We start from the raw sequence: 24,117 nt of genomic DNA, 5'->3' as shown, positions 1-24,117 counted from the left end.
GCCGCGTGTAAGCGCTAGCTAGTTTTATTAAAAAGTTATTTTAACGTGTTTATTTGAGAATTAAATTTCTCACAGATCTAAAGCTGCATGATTGCTTTTAGCAATAATTATATTAAATTTATTTTTGGATATAGATACAATAGGTACTTCGATGTTCTTTGTCTATTTTCTTTTATAATTAATTTAGGACTACTCGTCACTGTAAAAAAATTGATAAGTCGAATTAAAAAAGCAATAAAAAGTTACTTTCAACGCAACGTACTTTATAATTAGATAATATCGAGTAAATAGGATGACAAATTAATCAGAATATTAAAATCTAATTTAATTATTCAAAAAATATTGCTAAAAAATTTCACATAGCAATAAAAATGATTTTATATTTGATATTTTTACAGAAAAACACAGTTTAAACAACCACTCGATACAAGTTGATTAAGTAAACGTCGATCGATGAATATCATTTAAATGCAATTCTATAAAAGAAAAGTTCACAAAAGCTCGTATTGTATAAAAAAATAAACCTTCGCTCATTAGGTACCTAACTTAAGTTTCCTAACGAAAATACCTTACTTCTTTTCCAGATCTCAAAACTTAAATTCATTAAAGTACTATAAACAACTAGACTCACATTCGCCCCTAAAAGTCGTCAAAAATGACCCAGCGTTATATAAAACGTTCATTGAAATTAACACTTTATATCGCAGCAATAACGTTCAAATTTATTTGAATTCGCTCATGCAAAAACTCTGCCCAATACACGCATCAGCAGAGTTTTGCTTCGGACATGTTTAAACGATTGTAAATATAGTTATTTATCGTACGTCAATGAGGGTAGTTTGAAAACATCGATATAATTTTTTTTGTTAATTATCGATACATCGTACGTCAATGATAGTTTGAAGACATCAATATTATTTATTTATCAATTATCGATAACAAGCCAGCGGTGTTTCGTGTGTTCTATCTGCTGTTGTAATAGTGGTGTGCGCACACGCATGCGCACTTCGAGTGACCCGCCCGCTGGACGACGCCCGTCCATTAACTGTGAAATAATATAAATTACACGAATTTATAACAAAAAAAATATAAGACAACCAAATTATTGGTATATATAATGAATATTATAATGTCGTATTGTCAAGATATGATATCAGATATGTCACTTCATCCCGCCCCAAAAACCTCGTGTTTTACTTAAAACGTCTACCCAAGTCATCCAATCTTTTTACATTTTTCAAAGAACATTTCAAAAATATCTATTAAAACACTCACCGGATAAGCCTCATGCAAAGTGACTTGCGTTTCAAGCGGCGCCAATTTCACTGAAACTGCGCCTAACATCGTGTCCTTGCTGAACCAGCCACTGCAACACAACAGGTTACACCTGCGGGATATTGCACTACACCACACTACACTAAACTAGGGTACACTATAGTAGGGTACACTACACTAGGGTACACTAGATTATATTAGGGTACACTACACTAGGGAACACTAGATTATATTAGGGTACACTACACTGGGGTACACTAGAGTATATTAGGGTACCGGAAAGTAGGGAATAGACTAGACTACTCTCTGTTATGCTAGATAGTGTCCGACCGAACTTTCGGTTTCGGTTTCGGTTTCGGCCGAGTTTCGGCCAAAAATCAAGTTTCGGCCGCAGTTTCGGTTTCGGCCAAAATCGGCCGAAACTTTTGCCGAAACCGAAACTTATTTCGCAAGTTCAGTGAACTTAGTTCACACATGTTCACGCTCGCCTAACTTCGTTTTCCTCGGCAACGCTTTGACGGACGCTGGTTGGTTGACCCACGCTGATGGAAACAATTTTTAATTATCTATGTTGAGATTGGAACTGGGTGTAATAGTAATTAATAATTATTATTTTTATATAAGAGGTACCTAAAAGAGACTGATTATTCTTCTAAGTACAAATACCAATCCAAAGTATTAAAGTATTTAAAGTAACAGTAACAATTACTGATTTGATTTAGATGACTGATTTTACTGAGAACTTAATTTGAAAAAATAATAAAAATTAAAATTGTTATTATTAATATTTTAAAAATATTATTTTTTATTTTATATTAAACTAGCGACCCGCCCCGGCTTCGCACGGGTGCAATGCTGATACTAAATACACTACAGAAAAACTGTGAACGTTGTATATAAAACATAGCTGCCCGGCCGGCCGGTACCGCCGCAAACGCTACGTCCCGCAATTTTTAAATCTGTAATATCTTCGAAAATATTCACATAAATCATACGGTGTAAGGGGCCATATGGATCTATATTAAATGAACAATGTATTCAAGGTATTTAATTGGTTAAGGATTAATGCTGTATTGGTTAAAATCGCTTCGAAAATTAGCCATTATTTGTCGTAAAAAGTAAATGACAAAAAAAAGTTATTGTGGGTTATCCATAAGAGATAGACATATACCATCACGGACTTTTCTGTAGACCTTTTCAATGTGTATAATAACTTAGTACATTATTTTGATAAAACTCGTAGGGCAACTCGTAGGGCAACTCGTAGGGGCTGCGTTTGCAATGTAAGCGGAAAAAATGTAATTTTTTACGACATCACATTAGAAACCTCAAAAATAACAGTACTTCTCCACTATTTAATGGATGTTATTATACATATAAACCTTCCTCTTGAATCACTCATCTATTAAAAAAAACCGCATCAAAATCCGTTGCGTAGTTTCAAAGATTTAAGCGTACAAAGGGACATAGGGACAGAGAAAGCGACTTTGTTTTATACTATGTAGTGATAAATGATTACTGTGTTTTCATTTCATGCCCTAATTAAGGCAAAATAATAGGTAAAATGAACCAAAGTTCAGTATTTTTAGAAATTTCATACTTGACCACGTGAGTTTCGGTTTCGGTTTCGGTTTCGGCCGAAACTGAAGCCACGGCCGAACATTCGGTTTCGGTTTCGGTTTCGGCCTGGAAACCAGTTTCGGTCGGACACTAATGCTAGAGTACACTACATTAGACTATATTAGGGTACACTATACTACAATACACTAGACTAAAATAGGGGACACAGACACTGTCATGCTAAATTATAGAAATGGACACGAAAAAACACTAAACAAAATTCCCAAAATCTTTAAGTTTTTCGGAGGATAGCTTTTTACATTTTGAAATAAAAAAATAAAAGCTTAATTATTTACTTGATGATTTATTTGTCTGGATAGATTATGCTCTACATGGTTTTAAAGATAAATATGATATTCGTCAATCCCTTATATTTTATTAGTAAATATTTTTTTTTTTAATTCGTTAAAAAATTTTTAAAAAAAATATACTCACCCTCTAGAATAAACTTCAAATTTGACACCGTGCCGTTTGAAGACGCGCAGACAAGCCCTCGCCTGCCGCTGTATGGGCAGAACGAACGTCGCGTCGTACTGCGGACTGTTCGTGTCCTTGACGAGTGCTGTGCGCTCACTTGCCGGCGCGTCCTGCTTAGTGTTTCATTTGTTTATCGTTTATTGTACAAAAAAAAATAAAAAATGTGTGCGTGTACTAGTGTACACACGTAAGAAGTGAAACTTCTTTATGACCTTATTTTTCAAAAAATAATTTACTATATGCAACTTTACAGAAATACGTCGAATCACGCGTGGTAGGGATAAGAAAAAGATGGCGCGTAACGGAAAAATGTCACGCGTAACGAAAAAATGTTACACTAATTTTTTTTCCACGCCCGTTAAAGAAGTTTCACTTCAATAACTAAAATAGACAACAAATTGAACAGCGTGACACTGAAACACGCGCAGACAAGCCCTCGCCTGCCGCTGTATGGGCTGAACGCCGTCATATGAATACTTAAATTACATAACAAAATAATTATACAAATGCCGGTTTAAAACAAACCGACTCGAAGGACCAAACATAAAAATCGGATTAATGGATTAATTTTAATAATTTCACAAACATTAATATTCATATTGGCATAAATTATAGTCCATTAATTATTTTTTATATTCCCCATAATTTATGTACCAACATTACCCCATACGCCATAATTTATGTGCCACATTATTATCTATATAAAAAACCAATCGCATCTCTAACTTCATTATCTTTCGACTAATTAAATCACATTTGACCTTTAAATAATCAATTTAATAGCAAAAACCTCACCTGTGGGAAAGGAAACTCGAACTTCACATACGTATCCACCTCCCTCGGGTTGGGCACATTGTACGCGATCCCGCGCACGATTGTGAGCTCTAAGTCGTTCTCGTTAAGGTCGCTGTTGCACTGCACTATCGCGAACTGACGGCCCTCGTAGTGGAACGTGGGGGGCGGTTGGTTGAGACTGGAATAAATAATAAATAAAAATAAAAATTCTTTATTGACAAAAGTTTTACATTTTGAAATACTGAAGTCTCTGACTCCCAAACTAGGTAAAAACCTGTGTGTAATGGATGAACAACGGTTCTTAGTCATATAATTCAAAGCAAAAGAGAAACTAAGAGACATATATGTATAAATAACATTTTTTGTGACATATAATTTTAACTGAATTTGTAGGGTTTGTTGAGATTTTTTGCGATTTGTTTTTTTTTTGACACATTTGATATTTTTTGATAGACATAGCCTTGATGGTCACGGTTTGTCACGCAAGGCTTTATAGCATTTTTTTTTTTTTTACTATTTTATCTTAACCTACCAATTTCATAGGTAAGTTAAAAACGAACAGTCTTAGAAAACGAAACACATTAAACAATTTTTTTGTGATTTTTTCTTAACAAACCCACCTTTTAGGTTAGCTAGTGACGCACAGCATAAAATATGAGTTATCTACAATATTTTTTGCGATTTTTTCCTATTAAACCTACCTTTTAGCAACCGCCACTACATCCAAATCTTGCTTCACACTAACCGCCATGTGCTCAAAGCGGTTACTCTCCGCTATATTGCCCATAGCGCGGTAATGGTCACGGTTAGTCACGCACAGTTTCAGTTGGCGGGTTAGTTGTGCGTGTAACCGTGACATGACGTCATCACCGTCGCTGGTTATGAGGGAATCTTCTTTCGGGTCGCAATCTTCGGCTGCTACTATGTCGAAACTGGAAATGAGGGCTTTTATGACATATTGCTTAGGATTTTACAATATAAAAAGTATATAAACACACATTGCAGTGTTTAGTCTGCGAAACATAAAAACATGAATACTGTACTCTAACTACGATGAAACTGTTTAAGAATGGGAATGGGAAAAGGAAAAATGAAGATTTGTTATTTTTGCACTTAGATGTAAAAAAAATATATAGATTATTTCTAGGATTATAAGAAATGGTTAAGTTTGGAAGATTCAAGCAATCAAGACAACCATCAAATGAAGGTCTAACTTTGACATTTAAGGGCCGATTTTTCAATGCTCGGATAAAACTTATCCGTCCTATAAAGTATTACACGATAATATTAAAATGTCACGTAAACTGTCAAATACGGATTAGAATACGTTTTTAAAATGGTAGTTTTATACATTATTCGACGAATAAGTTTTATCCAAGCATTGAAAAATCGGCCCGAAATGAAATATAAGTAGAGATTGTCTAATCTAAAAATGAACGCCCCTCCACTGTGTTTACGCTCACATTCAAAGTACGTGTATAGACGCAATACACACAAATTGGTCTGCCTCATTGGTCGTTCAGTCCTCCAGTCCCGTCCATGCCCGAACGACAGGACCAGTTGGCCAACTAGTGCATAAATGACGCGATGCACGACAGAACGGACGTGTCATTCCGTACATAGCGCGCTCTCCCCGCCATACAATGCTAGGCACCTGAACTGATCGCCCGATTAGTTGACAAATCAGTGCGCGAGTGTCAAAGTTTGCAGTAGAATCGACGCGCGCACACATATAAAGTGGTTCAATAATTATTTGTCCTCACACATTGAAACAATTAAGTTTAGTGGAGGGGCGTTCATTTTTAGATTAGACAATCTCTACTCACGTCTCCTCAATTTGTTTCTTAGCTTTAGGCGGTAAAGGTATAGATTTCAAGTCAACGGGCAGACCACCCTTTGTCGCTTCTATCAAGGAATCGAACCCTTTCGCCGCGCGAAGGTATTCCTTTGCTTGCTCTATGTTACCTGTGGGGTATTTTAAAAATATTATTATAGTTTTAGGTTATGAGTGTGTTTTTAGTACTAAGAGATTCAACTAAGAATAAGAATATCAATGCTATTTGTCTTCAATGGTATTTGAAAAATATGATTTGCTTTACAAGCCTTTTGAATATCATAACGTATTATATTTTGTCTGACTTTAACAAAAACTTGCAATACAAACGTTATTAATTAAGAGCTGATGTCATAATCACAATATGGCTTTTAGTCGATTCTCTTCTCAATAATAAAAATAAAATCGTAATTTTTGTAGAATACCTTGCTATGTCGTTTAATTATGCGTTTATAATACAAAAAATTGAATTTGATGGTCTATTTATAATGAAAACTTTGACATAAACCAATTTATATACAACAAGAATAGTTTTTTTTTTTCTACATTGGTACCAAAATATATTAATGTAACTTTAAATTTTTCTTTATATTTAACTCACCACTCTTCTTAGCATTAATAGCCGCTTCCTTATACTCCTTCTGTCGATGCATCAATAGCAATAATTGCTTATCATTTCGGGACAATTGTGGGGACGGTCGCGGGGACGGTGCGGGGACACTGGGGCTTGTGGGGCCAGCGGGGCTTCGGGGGCCTGCGGGACTTGTGGGGCCTGCGGGGCTTGGGGCTGGTTTGGGGCTTTGTTGCTCCTGTAACGTACAAATATTTAGTTGACCATTAGAAATTCGAATTTTTTTAATAGATAAAGAACACGATTTATTACTTATTTCAGCGTTTTAAAACACACGAGGATACATTATTAGTAAGAATATTAAATTTTTAAGGGTTCACTTTCGCTAAATAAAGCGATATGATGTTCTTTACAAACAAATCACTTGTGGAAACGTAGCCTAAATAGAAAAAGTTCGATCATGAGGCGGGTGTCCAGCCCGCATCTTTTTGCCATACTGTGGCTAAACCAATTTAAATCAATGTAAAGTCATTCAGATTTTTTTTTCGAATCTACCCTCAATTATTCATAATTCCCTAATCTAAAACTAAACACTAATACGTTTTTTACACTTCTAAACTCACTCCAGGTATAGGGGCAAATCCATTAGGTGTGGGCAACTCATCCAGGGGCAGAGGTTTGCCCGCAGCATGTAACTTTATTGCCTCTTGATACTGTTTCACTATACGCCCCATACGACGGGCCTTTGAGGAATTGCCTTGTTCTTTGGCTTTTGCCTCTTGTTCCTGTGAAGAATATAGCAAACAATCAAATTAAATGATTTGGTTATATAAGTAAAAACTTATAAAATTAAAAATTCATAACTTTCATAATTTCATAACAAGTTTTGTGCTGTCCTTGATAAATAAATGTTTCTTTCTTTCTTTCAAATTGGTAACGAAAACAAATTAGATTTTATGCTTCCAAATAGTTCATTGTTATTTTTTAACCAAAAATATTTTGTTATAAAATAACAAATCCACCTTAAAAGGTTTCCTCACGCACACTTTTGTTAATACTAGTACAATTTTTCAAGTTTATTTCTCTATATAAAAGAAAAAAAAATACTATGAATGCAAATAAATCAAGAAAAATATATTGGCTTTACCTGAAAAGCAGCGAGTCTTTGCCTCAACGCTTCATCTACAGTGGACGCTGTGATAAGTGTCCCTTCAGAAACCGGAGCTGGGGTAGGTTCTAATTGAAAAAGGAAAATAAGTTAATAATTTAAGTAGAACTAGAAATTCTAAGTTGATGTCCATCTCTTTGAAGTTCTATAGTTAATGCTGCACTAGCTTAAAAGCTGTTTTACAAGACTTTAACTTGCTCGAAAATTGTCCAAAGCGAAACTCTGCCAATGCGTTAATTAAGCAGTTTTTAAAAGAGCAATATAAAAGACTTTAAACATTATTACAACAAAATAATGTGTTAATTTTAATGAACGCTTTATAGTTTATACAACAATACTCTGACATTTTTTGACGATGACTTTGAGGCAATTGCGAGTCAATGTTTTTATAGTAAATCCGCTAAAAATAACCCAACTTCCCAACTTACCAGCAGAATTCTGCACCTGTTCCTCACTGGTCTGCGCCCGTACAGCAGCAGCGATACCCTCGGGGGTGGGCAGCTCGTTCAAGTCCATGGCTTCACCAGATTTATACACTTGCACCACTACATCAAATTGTTTTACAACTTTCAAATATTCGAGCGCCATTGTCTTGTCACCCGCGTGCTTGCTTGCTAGAGCTGCCGCTTTGAATTCTTCTTTGCGTTCTGAAATGATTGCCAATATTAAGATTTTAATTTACTCTATTGATGTCGGATAAAAAAAAGTCGAAAAATATTTATGCTGAAAAAATTCTTGAAAAAAGCTTGGTCTATCTTTTTTTCATCAAATAAGAAAAAAAATATCGTTAAAATGCCATGTGTGCTACATGGCAGGGCTAGCTGAAAATATACCCCGGTGCAAATACGAAAAAAGTTAAAAGTACATAATATTTAGTTTATAATTCAACCATGTTCAAAACTCTAGGAAAAAAAAGACGGGTTGCACTCCAGGAGTGCCGGCAGAAGTGAAAACTTGATTATTAACGTTCAGCATGTTTGATATTTTGGAATGGTATCCGTCTTACGCATGGAATATAAGGGCTAAAAAAAATCCGTCTTACGCTTTTTCGATCAGGCCACGTGTCCTGACGCGAGTTTAAGATTTTATACCCAACGCCGCTAAAGAAGTTTTCACTTCAAAATTCCAGGCAAAACTTTTCAGGCAAAACTATAGTTCAATTGTTAACTATTGTTAAAACAAGTAATTTAATAAGCATAACCTACTTAAAATAAACCTCAATCCCTCCTCTTTAGCTGGATCTATCGCCTCTGTCGGCAACTGTGGTGGCGGTTCCTTTGGCTCAGGGGGTGTTTCTGGTCTTTTCTCCAGGGATTCCGCACGTTGTGGAGGAACTGGTGCCCTTCGAGCTGGTGGTTGAGGTTCTGGGTTTTTTTTTAAACCATTTATTGATAGAAAAATAAACATACATTAAGCATACAGAAGAAACACCACATAAATCGACACGATTTGATCGTGGTGCACATGCATTCTAGACGTCAAATACTAGATAGATTGATATAAATTTTGTTGCATCACATATGAAATTACATTGAAAAATACATTAAGATGGCAAATAAATTACACAACAGACAAAAATATGACGTACAATAGTGTACTTGTGGAAAAAATTATTTGAGATCACCTACTGTGCTGGCCGAGTCTTTATAAACGTGATATATAGTATGATTTTACGACCTTTCTCAAGCGTTAAGTGGAGAGGGAGGCCAACAATACATCAGGCTAAAAAGACAGGACATTACAAACCTTGCTAAAAGATTCTAAAATAAATAAAAATTAAACAAATATAACACTGGACTACAAGGGTGGAGTCGTTGGACGAGCCCCTTGAAACAATATCAATGTTCCCGGACGGAGTTCCAAACAATATAAAGGCCAATTGTTACCTAACAGATTGCCTGGTCGCAGTAATATCAAAAAAAAATGTATGCGTGTACTAGAGTACACACGTAAGAAGTGAAACTTCTTTATGACCTTAAAAGTGTAACGCAAAAATGTCACGCGTACGGCGTAACGCAAAAATGTTACACTAAATTTTTGTCCAACCCCGATAAAGAACTTTCACTTAAAAAAAAAATACAGATAGCTTAGATTAAGGATTGGTCTCCGCGCGCGCGCTACGACTAGATACCGCCCCACCTAAAAACAATAGCTCTGTGAATGCGGCAACTCATTTCTGTAGTGTGTGTTAGGCAATTTGTAACGACGCTAGTGTGTGTGAAAAATTGTGGTGCCAGCTACATAAATTTTACCTCATATATGGGAAATCGGGCATCTTGGAAAGAAGTTTGAAAAATATTTTTTTCATCCTGACTTGGCCGGGAATCGAATCCTTGAACATGCGACTCAAATCCACTTGCGACGCTACTATAGTCACAAAGGTTGTTTAAAAGTAAAAAAGCGGAAATAAAAAAATAACACATTATATGAGTCAGTTAAACATGGTTAAACAGAAATAAATTATTGTTATTATAATTTTTTTATATGTGTTAGTAATATTATTGAAAAAAAGTTCAAATTATTGCTGAAAGATTTCCTCAACCACGTGTATTTTTTTGGATATGCAGTACGGCAACACTGAATGGCGTCGTATTTTCGTAGACAAAATTTTCGAAGTAAAGGAGAAATTTCGAATAATACGATACTTAGTGATGGTACGTGATTTCTTATTTTTTGTTGTATTATTTTTAAATAGTTTTATGACACAAAGAGGCATTTTACTTCAGATTTTGTTCAAAATCTTTATAAACTATCGGTTCGCCCTCTCCACACAATGCTTGTGACACGACTGGCTTGGGTACGCCGAATTCGGCGTACTATTAGTAGCCGCATTTTTCAAGTACGCCGGCGGTTTCTAGTCGTAGCGCGCGCGCGCGGAGACCAATCCTTAATCTAAGCTAGATAGTATGATTTTAATTGACGGTTAACATTACGTTCTGGAGCTGATGGAACCACTTCTGGAGGTGGGGCTGATGGTGCAACAGGTGCAGCTGGCTTGCCAACACTGACAGCGGGAGGAATGTCTTCGTCGTTGATCGGACGGCCAGCTTTCGCTTGTTTTAGTAAGTCGTTCAAGGTTTTTAGACCGCGGCCGAAACTGCGAAAAATAGTTTTACATTAGAACAAATACAATAATGGTTGCTTCATTTTTCTGTTACAAAATAGGTACAGTTCAAATTTAATTTAATAAAACATGTTGTTTTCAGTAACAGTTTTTTTTTTCGCATCATATCCATTGATTATACAATACAATAGTTCAATTTTATTTATATTTTAATAATGACAATACACCATAAACTAGCATTCATATGAAAAAAGATTGATTCTTTGGATAAGTAAAGGAGTTTATCTTCATTTTAATAGAGTGTTTCATTATGCAGGTATATTTATATGCATGATTAAGCTGTTTTAATATTTGTTATCACTTTGTATTAATTTCATAAATTTATGTTAACGCTTGTGTGTAAGCTGTGGTCACATATAACCGGTTGTGCATACGCCAACTTATATATAAAAACTGTATTTAGCCTAAGTACACATGTAACAACCTTTTGTGATCCTTAAATAAAGAAAATAAAATAAAATAAATTATCTCCTTACCGTCTAGCCCTACTACTTTCGCCGCTTTCTTTAGCAGCCTTCTCGGCTATAGTATAATTAGATATCCTCTCTTGCAACAAACTGACGGTACTGTTTTCTGCACTGACAGTTCCTGGAGGTGGGGGAGCTGGTCTGCTGAGACGGGGAGCTTCATCATTATCAAGAGCGAGCTCTTGTAGTTCGTTGAGTAAATCTGGGTCGTCTTCATCACCTGTGGATATAAAATGTAATCGAAGAGTTTGTTTGTTTGAATGTGCTAATCTCAGGAGCTACTGGTCGGATTTAAAAAATTCTTCCCGTGTTAGATAGCCCCATTTATTGAGGAAGGCTAATAGATTATGTTAAGACCAACAGGAGCAGAGCCATATGGGTGAAATCGCGAAGCGCACATAAACCCTTAAAATTTTATTTGTATGAAATTTTATTTCTTACCAGATCCCTCATCGTCAGAAGGCACATCCCTCAAGCTAGCAGCAATCATAGCATCCAGGTCAGCTGGTGCCACCGCAGCTGGTTTCTTCGGCTTGCTCCTCTTGCCACCACCTCCAGTGATAGCAGCCAACTCGGCTTCTAAGTCGCCATCGTCATCAGATAAACCCATGGGCTCATCGTCTAAATCTGGCATGTCTATGAGGCCAAACTGTCGACAAAACAATTTTTTATCTTACAGGAACATGCACGTAATTAAAATGACAGTATGAAAATTAAAAATTAATTGCTTAAGAATTGCAAAAAGCTATGTAACCTTGGGTTTAATGCATCAATAAATCATATTCATTAAAATGAATGAAATTTCATTTTTCTTTACTAGAAAACCCTATTTTAAAGGTGCAATTTTTGAGAATGCAAATACATAACTGGATTATGTTGTTGACATACAATCAGCTGATAAGAAATAACAGATATTAACATGTGGAATATTACGATTTACGAATAGGGTATATGACGGCAAATCTAAAAATATATCGCCTGCAATTTTCTATAATATGGTCTAAGATCATATAACATTAATGTAAAGTAAATTATAATGACTCACTTGCGACAAATTGCCTCTTTTTCCGGAATTTGGTTTCCTAGACATTTTCTCGTTGTATTAGTACCTTTCTGTCTTATTAAATACAGTCCTCATTTAAATTAAATACAATATAGATGCTAGGATATCAATTATCGGTTTGTTTTTATTATAAAATATTTGTGACAAAAAAAAATAACATCAAAGATCAACTTCACAAATCTCAAATCTGTTTGCTTTGGATGTTGACTTTGATTAATCATTTTGTTTGTGGTTTTATTTGACAGTTGGCGAAATAACAATTTAATAATGGCAATAATAACATTCACAACCAAAAATCTTAGATCATTTACTTAATGATCTAAGCCAAAAATCAAAATTCATTACAAACCGGATTACTGTGCCGGATAAATATTATCCATACAATATACCTATTAATAATTTTTGTAAATATAAAATTTTAAAATGAATATGTATGCCCATGTATGTTTTGTCAGATTCGTGGTTTCATTTCAATAGAACAAATATCGAAAAATTGTGCGAAAAATCTATAAATACGATAAATCAAATGTTTTAAAAGTTTTTAAACAATACGATACAGTTAATTTACTCACCGCTTTTAAATTTTAATACATATATTGTAGGTAAATAGACATAAACATTTGTTATTCTCTTCGTACGCTTTATACAATTTTTCAACTAGTGTAGCTTGAGTGTACCGGAAGACAGCTTTTTTTTCAGCTACTGATCAACATGAAAAGTCCCTGAAGTGCTTTAAAATTATTTTTCAATTTAAAAGTATTCTATTTTGATATAAGATATTCGATGAATATTAATTTTTTATCTATCTTTTCAATCATATAGCAACATTCGAAACACGAGAATTCATTATCTGTTCCAGTATTCTTTGATCTGTTCTCTGTCTGCAAGAGTGACGTATGAACGGCAGAAACGAAAACGAAAGAAAAGCCTCTTGTGCCGTTGTTATCTTCTATCATTTCTGAAGAATGGAGACAAACGGCCAAGTTAATGGGCTTAAATCTAAAAAGAAAGACAATGGAGACGGCAAGGATAATTTATGGTAATTGTACAATGTTCATTTACAAGTAACATGCAGCATCCATATAGGGTATCCAATGTGTCACACCTACGTGATGTCAAGAGTCGTACCTGAGAAATATGTGACCTAGCTGCGACGTTTTACCTTTGTTTGTAAAACAGTCGTGGAATCCGACAACTGTATATGTGGAAATTGGAAGGGAAACGACACCTATGACACATGTCGTCGTGCATCTGCATCATATAAAGTAATTTTAATTTCCAGGTCTGCGATTTTAGAAGAGGTCCAAAATCAAGGGAACACAAAATTACCATCAAATAAGAATGTACTTGTATTGGGTGATAATGAAACGGGTAAAACAACACTCATAGCTAAATTACAAGGAGTTGAAGACCCAAAGAAGGGGTCAGCTCTTGAATATGCATATATAGATGTAAGAGATGAATATCGAGATGGTAAGTTTATACAAAGGCTACGGTTTTTTTAAAAAAAATACTAGTTTTATTAATAGCGATACCATTGTTTGTAGAATGATTGTTTACAATTGAAAATCTGTTTTGATCATTGAATTTATTGGCATTATCTATGATAAATTGTTATTTCTGATTCAAACACTAAACAATAAATAGCTTCATTATTGTAATAATAAAGAAGAGTACACATGGTTATAAATTTAAGCTTCTCCGATGACCAATAAATAAACGAAAGTGTATTATTGATGTAAAGTGTGGTTTTAATTTTTAAATAATAAGGTCACAATCTGTCTCTGTAAAGACATTACATATAGCCGACTAAAACCATATAGGTTTGTACCAATTAAATCATTTGATCTATGAGGGTTACATATGAAACTAAACTAATTGGAAGATATTTTACAGGTTCTGTTGTAATTTTGATTTAGTAGTTAGTGTTGTATACATAGCCAACATTTTTGGCAAAAAATCACTTTAATAATTTCATAAAGACTCCTATTTGCTCTCAACAGGAATAGCATAGCAATGCATGTATTTTAACAGTTTTCCAAAATAATTCATTTTAATTGATAGGTCTCCACAACAAGAATAATAAAAAATCTTTAAAACAAATCTACACAATACCTTGATACCATAATTAAATTCACATGTAAAAATAAAAAAAATATTTTTAATTATTCTAAGATTATTAATTACCCTTATTTACATATTTGGTTGAGATTTCTCATGTAATATGGTTATGGTCTTTCATAAGTATTTATTTTATGTACTAAATATGTTAAATTATTATTTAAGTATCTACCTATTCATTTATTTGTTATCTATTTAATTTATGTTGAAGCAAAAAAATAAATCTAATTAGACTTTAAGTTATTTTTTTATTAATAAAGTCGTCCGAACCCGTCCTTAAAATGCATTATATTTGCAGACCACACAAGGCTCAGTGTATGGGTATTAGATGGGGATCCAGGGCACACAAACCTGCTCAAATTCGCACTTAACGAAGACACATTCCCTCACACATTGGTGATATTCACGGTGGCGATGACCACACCATGGGGTATACTGGACCAGCTGCACACGTGGGCGGCTGTGCTCGGCGACCATATAGACAAATTGGATCTCACGCCTGGTGAGTTTTGATTTTAGACATTGACGTACAATAAACAACTTAATTCATAAAAAAAAGAAGACACACAATGACACTCAATAATTGTGAATCTATATTTCTATTGGAAAGTTTGCTTATGAGCATATTGACTGAACATTACTGCCATAAAAAGGTGTTTATTTGGATTAATGTTTTGTACCATGCTGACTCACACATTTTTAACATCCTTTTGAGGGTAATCGTGAATTTAGTTGCTAGAGTATGTCAATAGTTTATGAATGGCCTAAAACAACATTTATTTATACAAATTAAGCTAATGTTGCTAATTCATTAATCATCTGATCTACTAAAACCTCTAAAAGTTTTATTAAATGCAATGGTTTCTCTCATATAAAAATGCATTTGATTTGTATTCTATACTAGCTGCGCTTCGCGGTTTCACCCGCGTGGCTCCGCTCCTATTGGTCTAATCGTAAAGATATATAGCCTATAGCCTTCCTCGATAAATGGGCTATCTAACACCGAAATAATTTTTTTCGATCAAACAAACAAACAAACTCTTCAGCTTTATAATATTAGTATAGATTTGAAATATAATTTTTCTTGTTTCAAAAAATTTTAACTGTTTGATTTTGTCAAATCCGTAACCCTCTCACAAAAACACAATAATTGTACAGTGTATTCATGAATAATAAAAAAGAAAAATGTGAATGCCTTTTAATTTCATCAGAAAATTTCTAAATATCTTGATATTTCGTTAATAGTTCGTTATTTATGTATTTCATGATCACTAGGAATCCGCAAGAATAGTTTTATACGAAAGATATTAAATTAATATTTTTGCTGATTTATGTACTAGATAATCCGAAACTATACTGTTGATATTTACTGGATTGCAATTTGCAGATTGTTGATGTTATAAGGAGAAGTTTTGGCTACTTTTATTTTGAAGCCGTAGGGTTGTCACTGCCTCTAAAAATCGTAAATATCACAGACAAAATGCAGGCAATAAATAAATTTAATGAAAAATTCATTTCATTCTAGAAGGATTTTACTTAGAATAGAAAATTAATATATTTTGAAGATTTAGAAGTCTGTAAAAAAAGACATACATATTGTGTGGTAGGTACTTATTTCAGGTAACTGAATAACCTGTAGACTGTAGTTTAGATAGGAATAGAATAAAGACTTGTAATTGGCAACTTCCATCACCGTAATATGAAGATGGATCTTCATTAACACATCAGTCTCAGTGATCTATTCTGAAAACCGTCATATCTAGTACATAGAGTGCATGACTCATAATTGCATCTCTAGAATATTAACATCCAATGCCTGCTTGCTTATTATCTTTGTCTTTTTGGGTCATTGTAACTAAAAAATATATCACTCTTATATTTTGATCTTTTAACACATGATGAACGTGTGTTTCAGACAGGTTTTTTTTTTGTATGTACTTGGTCAAAATTTGCATTAGAAAAATGTCTTTATCCCTATTCCTATCATGATTTTTGGGGCAACACTCATACAGTAGAAAAAAAAGTGAACTGATGATAATACATACTTGAAACAGTTATTATTTGAAAATAACAGATTCAAGGAAGAATCATATTACTTGTTTTATTCAAGTTAAAACATTCCAAAGCTTTTGCTTAGGTATCTAATATTGATAGAAAATTAACACATTCTCGCGTGTAATGCTTTTATAGCATGAATATGTTTATAATTCATTAACATTAGGTTGGAGAAAAATAAAACCCTTGCAGTATATTTAGTTTTCATGCGGTTGTCGCGATATTTCGATCGCTATTAAAGTAAACAATTCATAGATCGCTTATATTTCTACATATCAAAATAAATCTAACACAACATAAACATCTGTTTCCCCGTGTATTGATCGTGGAACCGGTTGCATTGAGCTTAGCATCTCCGTAAGCTCGTGTTTATTTCTCGCGGTGACTCAGCCTGGCGTGTGACGTCATCGCGGTGACAATCGATTAACTGTAGACGGATTGATAACTGCGTACCAAGTACGCAGTGTATGATGTGCACTTTGCGTATTTTTTACACGCATTTATTGATGATTAGGACTTAGTAAAAGATGCAACGGTCTTCTATGAAGGAACTATTTAGTATTTTTCAGTTTTTCACTGCCTAATTAAGTTATTTTTTTAATGCAATGCGACGATGGTTTAAAAGCGATTCTAAGATATATATTTATTTCAATAAAGGTTGTAGTTTAATATTATATTGCTAAATTTACCACTGACCTTTGGTCAGTTTGGTGATCACTGATCAGTATGACCGGTCGTCGTCTCATATGCTGACTAATTTTTTTTAATGTCAGACATAGTTTAATATATTTGTCACTTCAAACTTTACGAAACCAAAAAATAATAGAAAAGTAAATTTGTCAACCCTACGCATCGCCCGTGAGAACTACTAGATTCTAATTCATTGTTAGTATCAAACGTATAATTAAATAAGTCCAGTAATCGCATTGAATCTTATCTATCATTAATTAAATTACGACATAAATGTGGTAGCACTACAGAATATAAATTGTTTACGATGACGAAGTTAACCGTTTTGTCGATTACCGAATTAATTCTACGTAACTTAACAATAATTATTATTCGTGAAAGTAAAGAGGTATTGTATTTAAGTGTGCCAGGTGGATAAAATATATTCGTTGAACGGTTGAGATCGGTCTTCCGTGATAGTATTTTCGTGTTTAATCTTTGCCTAGACTTCAAACTTGGACTTTCTAATAGTACAATGCAATAGTCATATTTCTATCTTTGATCTTTCACGATTTCTTTGAAGAGCCGGCTGAATTATGGTTTAAATTACGTTTAAACAATGGGTAGGAATTTCAAACGCGTGTTAGACAGGCTGGGAAAGGCTGAGTCTGTTTGTTATTTACGACTCCACTTACTGATTAATAATTCTGTAAAGTTTCTCGTTAAATGTCATTTACGAGTAATGAATAAATCCTCCATCCATTGCGAAACGATAACATCAAAGTCATTTCATTTTTTCATCTCATGCGTATTCCGATTTTAATATCAAACAGCATTTGCATAACGTATTAAGATTCCACACTGATGCTTGTGAGCCGACAGCCTTTGTCATCGCAATCTAAAATATGTAAATTGAATAAAAAACAGGTGTTTTATTACTCTTGTAACTCATAGGAAAATTGCCTTTATCCATTATACTAATCGATTATTCATGTTCTATAATCTGGAGAGAAAATTCAGTTATTATTAATTCTCGCTTATATTTTGGATGCTCTCGATACTTTATATTTATTATACTATTGTCTCAATCTTCCTTTATCGTTCTTTTACTATAAATATAATGATAATAATTGGTCTTTAAATTGTGGTAAAACATACAAAATATTAATGAAACATCTCACATAGGTACTCAATGGTGCAATCTTTTAATCACGGTGCTACATCAGACGAGCGAATGTTCATTCTAACCCCACTCTGTCAAATTTGTTTTAGTGTAAACAGGCGTAGAGCATTCTCTCGTTGTTCTTAGTGCTTTCGAAAAGATTCTATGCAATGCTGCTCTAATACTGAACAACTGAATACGATTTTTCGTTTACACTAAAAGATCACGAAAGAACGCTCTTGCTCTAGCTCTATATTCGTTTGTTGTGCTTTATGCACCATCATTTAAGTGCGAAAAATCTGAGGTATTCACTTAGAAATATCATCTAAAAATATGCTTGAGAAATATATGTATCTCAATGAACGCAATAGTGACAAAACTTTTCTAAAAGGACCTTCAAATATGTAAATAAACATTCAACCGATGTTAGATGACTCAGAGAGCATTAATTCGTTATTCGTTAAGTAAGCGTTATTTCCGTCGCTGGTCATTAAATATGTGTTTGGTGGTTTACTGTTCTACGGTTTTCTATAATATTTAATATTAAAGTTTATTGGAGAACGTACATGCTATTAATATTGCTTGAAAATGCATTGTGTGGAATGTATAGTTTCATATGTATCCGTTTCCCTAATTACTACAAATCACAAATAAAAAACATATCAGTTCTTTATAATCGATGGTCATAATCATGTGTTTTTTGTTTTAATTTGTAAATTATAAAAGTCGTAAAAAAATGTATAAAACATTCATTGAAATTAACACCTTATTATATAGTAGGAATGTTCAAAGTCTATTGAGTCTCTCATTAGAAAAAACTGTCTAATGCACGCGTAGGCAGAGTTTTGCATCGGACAATTTTTCAGCGTGATTGTTAGTTTAGTTGGTTATTGTATGTCTATCGCACATCACCTTCTCCAAAGCAAGAACGAAACTGCTCATTAACGCTATTTTCGCGTTCAAAGCGCTTATAACCCAAATTTTCTATTCCAGAACAAAAGTTACAGAGTAAAAAACAGCAGGTACAAAAGTGGATACGGTATACAGAGCCCGGTGACGAACTGGAGCCCACAGCGTCGTCACCAATGAAGCGATCGTCGAGAAACCTCTCAGATGAACTCGATAGTGATGAGGAGGATAATACGCTGCCAGAGAATGTGCTGTTCACGAATTTGGGATTGGATATCGTGGTTGTGGTTACTAAGGTGAGTGGAATGTAGGAATCGGGTAGAATGGAGATGGAATTATTAACTTTTGCGCTAAATGTTAAGATATAAGTTCAAACAACTTTTCACCAAGTATTCCTGCCTCTTTAATTTTTGTTTTCGTTATAAAAAGTATTGTATGTAAGGACATACAATACTTTTTAAATAAGGATTTACGGTCTTTCCTTTCTATATGACAATTCACCCGGACACATTTAGCACTCTATTTCAAAATGGAACAGATATACTTAGAGTTACTTTTCCTATAAAAAAATTGAAAGAGGACATTTAATTTGACTCCCTAAACTCGCATATTGACCGTCCACTCATTTTCAATTACTTTTTCACTAACTTTAAACAAATCGACCGTCCACAGACTGACTACATGAGCACATTAGAAAAGGAGCACGACTACCGCGACGAGCACTTCGACTTCATGCAGCAGTGGATCCGCCGGTTCGCGCTCCAGTACGGGGCCGCTCTGTTCTACACGAGTGCCAAGGAGGACAAGAACTGCGACCTGCTGTACAAGTACCTCACGCACCGGATATACGGCCTGCCCTTTAGGACACCGGCTCTGATTGTGGAGAAGGATGCAGTGCTCATGTGAGTGTAACCAATTAGGACGCTCTGGTGATATGTAGTTTGCTAATTAGGACAATATGGCGATAAGTAATAGTAGTAGTGTCCTAATTGGCAATATTTCACCTGAATGCTTCAATGAAAATTTTATAAGTATTAGGGCTGATTTTTCAATCCTTGGTTAAAACTTATTCGTCGAATAATGTATAAAACTACCATTTTAAAAACGTATTCTAATTACCCGTATTTGACAGTTTACGTGACATTTTAATATTATCGTGTAATACTTTATTGGACGGATAAGTTTTATCCAAGCATTGAAGAATCGGCCCTTAATATAATATTATGTTCATTTTCAGACCCGCTGGCTGGGATAGTATGAAAAAAATTAGCATATTATATGAAAACATGCAGACATGTAAACCGGATGATTATTATAGAGATGTCATCGTACAACCTGCCTCGCGAAAGGTACGATATAATTTTCTGACTCCAAATATTTTTTTTAATCCTTCATAAAATCAGATTTTCTTTTAGTTTTATAACAAGCATTTAAATGCTATCAAACTAAAAAAAAAATAAATGCGAAGTTTTTATGGAATAGAAAAAAAAATCGATCACGAGGCAGGATTCGGGTTTGGCAAAAACATGCGTATCGTCGTCGTAGTCGAATCTCGTCTCATGATCGATTAAAAAAAAAAAGTATGATTTACTTTAATAAATTAATAAATCTACTATATAAAAATAAGTCGGGTTTTCATTCCTGACGCTATAACTCCAGAACGCACGAACCGATTTCCACGGTTTTGCATTCGTTGGAAAGGTCTCGGGCTACGTGAGGTTTATAGCAAAGAAAAGGTGGCGAAACTGAGTTCGCCGGGTATGCTAGTTACATTAATATAAATGTGTTGCAGAGCGGCGGGCACCGCGAGGCGGAGATCACGTCGGAGGACGAGCAGACGTTCCTGCAGCGGCAGCTCAGCGCGCTGCAAGCTGGCGCCGCCGCGCCGCGCGCCGACTCGCCGCTACGGGCCGCGCAGCGCACCGCCGCACAGGTCGGCGATGTTTGGTTTTTAAGCTATTGCATAGCTTCTATCGTGGGCCTTGAGCGCGGGGACCGAATCCAGAAATTTAGTAACGAAAAACCTCACGCTCACTCCGACGGGCTTGGAGGTGTGGCTTGAAGGCATAGCATGTAATAGCTTTACCGCGGCAGTCCCCGAGTGCCACATGTCTTTTTTTATATTTGAAAACTGGTACAAATATATTGGTGTGGTTTCGTTTAAGTTTGGTCAAAGTCGGATTTGAAGCAGCTTTAGTTACTTTTTTGTTAAAAAAAAATTTCATTTCCGATAAAAGATCGATCCTTTTCAATCCGTTTGCAGGATCGGTTTAAATCTAACAATATCTAAAACGATAAATATGACTTGCAGTTGGACGGCACCAAAATCGGCATGGGCGGCGGCACGCCCGGCAACGAGGGCGTGCTGGCGAACTTCTTCAACTCGCTGCTGTACAAGAAGACGGGCTCGCCGGGCGCGCGCGCGGACGCGTCGCCGGCGAGCAGCGCGCGCTCGGACGCGGCCGCCGAGCTCGACCGCCTCACGCGCGCCAAGCGGCCGCCGCCGCCGCTCGACCTCAGCTCCTCCGACTGCTAGCGTGAGTGTGATACACGCGCAACACTCACACCCCACACACACACGCAACATAAACACGTATATGACGGCGCCACCGTCGAGGCTTTAAAAAATAACAAACGGCGAACCAATATAAAGCAGCGCGCGCGCAAGACTCGGGTCATTCATTCGCCGACCGTTGCCCAGTGCACGTCTATCATGAGCTTACTATAACTTATTTGTAATACTTATTTCTATTAATGGTCATAATTGTAATACCAAGTGATTTTGTGGAGACCTTCGTGTTTTTTTAAATCAATCTCGGAGCCTGATATACAATTACATAAAACATAATCTCACACAACACATAAAACATAATCACACGCAACACATAAAACATAATCACACGCAACAGCTTTACACGAAACATGCTTACAAACAAAACATGATCACTCACAACAACTTAACACAAAATATAATTAAAAACAACACCATCTATTTTATGAAAATAAGCATTCTAAACAGCAAAAATTAAGAGCAATTTTTGTTTCTCCCTTCAATGAATAAACAAATTCTATTTATGCTATAAATTCAGGTTTAATTATAAAAGTAGTTATCCATTGCAGGCCAATGATATTTTATGTATAGATACGTTATATACTCACAATATATCCAAAAAAAATGCTTCTTAAGCAGTGTCAGGCACACACAAATACAAGTATCATTTTACTTAATTTATTACATTCACAGACTGTATAAGAGAGATGGCTCTAATAAAATGATATAAACAAAAAAGACAAAGATAGTTTGTCATTTCCGCGCAGGTGTAAGCAAAAGTCATAAGAATTCACCAATTAAATATAAATAAACAAATAGTTGCCATGGTAATTGGCATAGACTAACGACACAGAAGGTTCAATGTTATAGATGTTATGTTTCCTGCACAAGTAAACAAATGTGACAATTTCATTTACTATTTAATTATTATTATGATGTTGTATTAAAATGAAAAAAATTTTTTGGAGATATAACTGTATTATGTATTTATTACTAGCTGTGGTGTTCGTTTTCGGTCATCATCATTTACCCGATAAACACCCACTGCTGAGCATAGTCCTCCTTATAGAATTCCATAAGGACCGATCTTACGCTATTCGTTTCAAGGCAGTTCCCGAAACCCGTACAAGGTCATCAATCCAACTTGTAGAATATAATAATAGTGGTGCCTAGATGAAAAAAAGGATGAAATAAAAGAAAGGATGAAAAAGCCTTTTTTATCTAAAACACAAATAAAATTTATGTTCAATAGCTATTTACAGAAAAGCAAATAGCATTTTTCGTCAGTAGCGATAATCTTTTCTTTAATGTAATACGTATATTCAACATCATTTTTGCCATCACGATTTCTTTGTATATAATAAATAGATATATTTGTTAATTACATGCACTGTGTGGATTTAAATATAAAAATAATCAAGTATTTACCCAAATCGAAATTAATAAAATAACCGTTCTATTTTCAATAATCGTATCTACATGATAATCTTTGAACACAGTGTACGCTAGCTTTGTCACACTAGTGATTAAAGCAATGTTTTATCCCTTTCATTATTTCAATACAAGTGTCAAGCATGTGTCATTCATAAAGAATTGTAAATTGTTATTTTTACTCATAAACTGTAATAATTTAATATATTTTCCTGTGATATCATATTCCTTTATCTTTTTGCACGAATACGTGCACTTTCTGAACACACAGGAAGGCATTTTCGACAACTTTAATGTACCTATCGGCACATGCGCTCACTGGGACCGGTGACAATCTGACTGATTGCATTGGTCCCAAATAGGACCAATTCACGGAAGCAATTTTGGTGCGTTGATGACGTATCTACCTCTTGTTTCTATATATAATATCATTGTTGCAGGCGGTAGTGCGGCAAGTGTACTCAAGTTGTCGCGTCGCGGGCGGCGGCGCGGGATCCTTTCGCTTCAACGTTTCGAGGAACGGCGGCTATGTAGGACTATTTTCCATACTTCCAATCACTCCCCGAACGCAGTCTTGTATGTGATATAATATTATTTCGAATACTCTTATGTAATATTATTGTTTGTTCAACTACCCGCATATTAACAGTATTGCAAACTACCCCCAACATTTTTATGAGTGAGATTTTATTTCTGTTTTTATTGTTTTAACTTGAATTTCAGCTTATAAATTTTATAACGAAGTACTTCATATGTATAAGAATGATTCCATAGATACAGAAGTCGTGGGAGATAGTTCCTTTGTACGGATAATGCAGTGGACGG

The 24,117-nt window shown here is 34.9% G+C and overlaps 2 protein-coding genes across 5 annotated transcripts; one reads left to right on the top strand and one right to left on the bottom strand.

Annotated features, from left to right (window-relative positions):
* Positions 1-52: 52 nt before the first annotated feature.
* On the bottom strand, positions 53-12,590 carry l(2)gd1 (lethal (2) giant discs 1). Of its 4 annotated transcripts, XM_089708895.1 has the most exons (16): positions 12,377-12,590; positions 11,773-11,980; positions 11,341-11,551; positions 10,674-10,837; positions 8,946-9,104; positions 8,169-8,387; positions 7,720-7,808; positions 7,196-7,357; positions 6,603-6,810; positions 5,994-6,132; positions 4,869-5,099; positions 4,168-4,345; positions 3,331-3,482; positions 1,276-1,387; positions 911-1,045; positions 53-850 (listed from the first exon to the last, which is right to left on the bottom strand). In XM_089708895.1, the coding sequence occupies exons 1-15, from the start codon at positions 12,419-12,421 to the stop codon at positions 926-928; spliced, it is 2,397 nt and encodes a 798-aa protein (XP_089565021.1). In that variant the 5' UTR covers positions 12,422-12,590; the 3' UTR covers positions 53-850; positions 911-925. The 4 variants fall into 4 exon arrangements, with proteins under 4 accessions (XP_089565021.1, XP_089565012.1, XP_089565031.1 ...); XM_089708886.1 differs by having other exon boundaries at positions 53-1,045; XM_089708905.1 differs by having other exon boundaries at positions 53-1,045; positions 1,276-1,366.
* Positions 12,591-13,282: 692 nt separating this feature from the next.
* Positions 13,283-23,871, top strand: Dlic (dynein light intermediate chain). The gene is made up of 9 exons (XM_089709085.1): positions 13,283-13,433; positions 13,677-13,867; positions 14,814-15,017; positions 19,395-19,606; positions 19,983-20,212; positions 20,548-20,659; positions 21,103-21,243; positions 21,622-21,847; positions 23,733-23,871. Exons 1-8 carry the CDS (start codon positions 13,360-13,362, stop codon positions 21,844-21,846), a joined length of 1,389 nt encoding a protein of 462 aa, XP_089565211.1. The 5' UTR covers positions 13,283-13,359; the 3' UTR covers position 21,847; positions 23,733-23,871.
* The last annotated feature ends 246 nt before the right edge of the window (positions 23,872-24,117 follow it).

The sequence above is a fragment of the Colias philodice genome, chromosome 2 (genome assembly GCF_061535455.1).
Source record: "Colias philodice isolate Cphi_HAF_F1 chromosome 2, ilColPhil1 Martin Lab GWU primary, whole genome shotgun sequence".
Taxonomy (NCBI): Eukaryota; Metazoa; Arthropoda; class Insecta; order Lepidoptera; family Pieridae; genus Colias; species Colias philodice.
This window is presented reverse-complemented; position numbering and strand designations above follow the sequence as displayed.

Bases quoted from the DNA above. Each gene is read 5' to 3' on its own strand.
- Dlic (XM_089709085.1), top strand. From the start codon at position 13,360: ATGGAGACAAACGGCCAAGTTAATGGGCTTAAATCTAAAAAGAAAGAC. The intron at 13,868-14,813 runs GTAAGTTTATAC...TTATATTTGCAG, and splicing joins AAGAGATGAATATCGAGATG to ACCACACAAGGCTCAGTGTA. The intron at 21,244-21,621 runs GTCGGCGATGTT...TATGACTTGCAG, and splicing joins CGCAGCGCACCGCCGCACAG to TTGGACGGCACCAAAATCGG.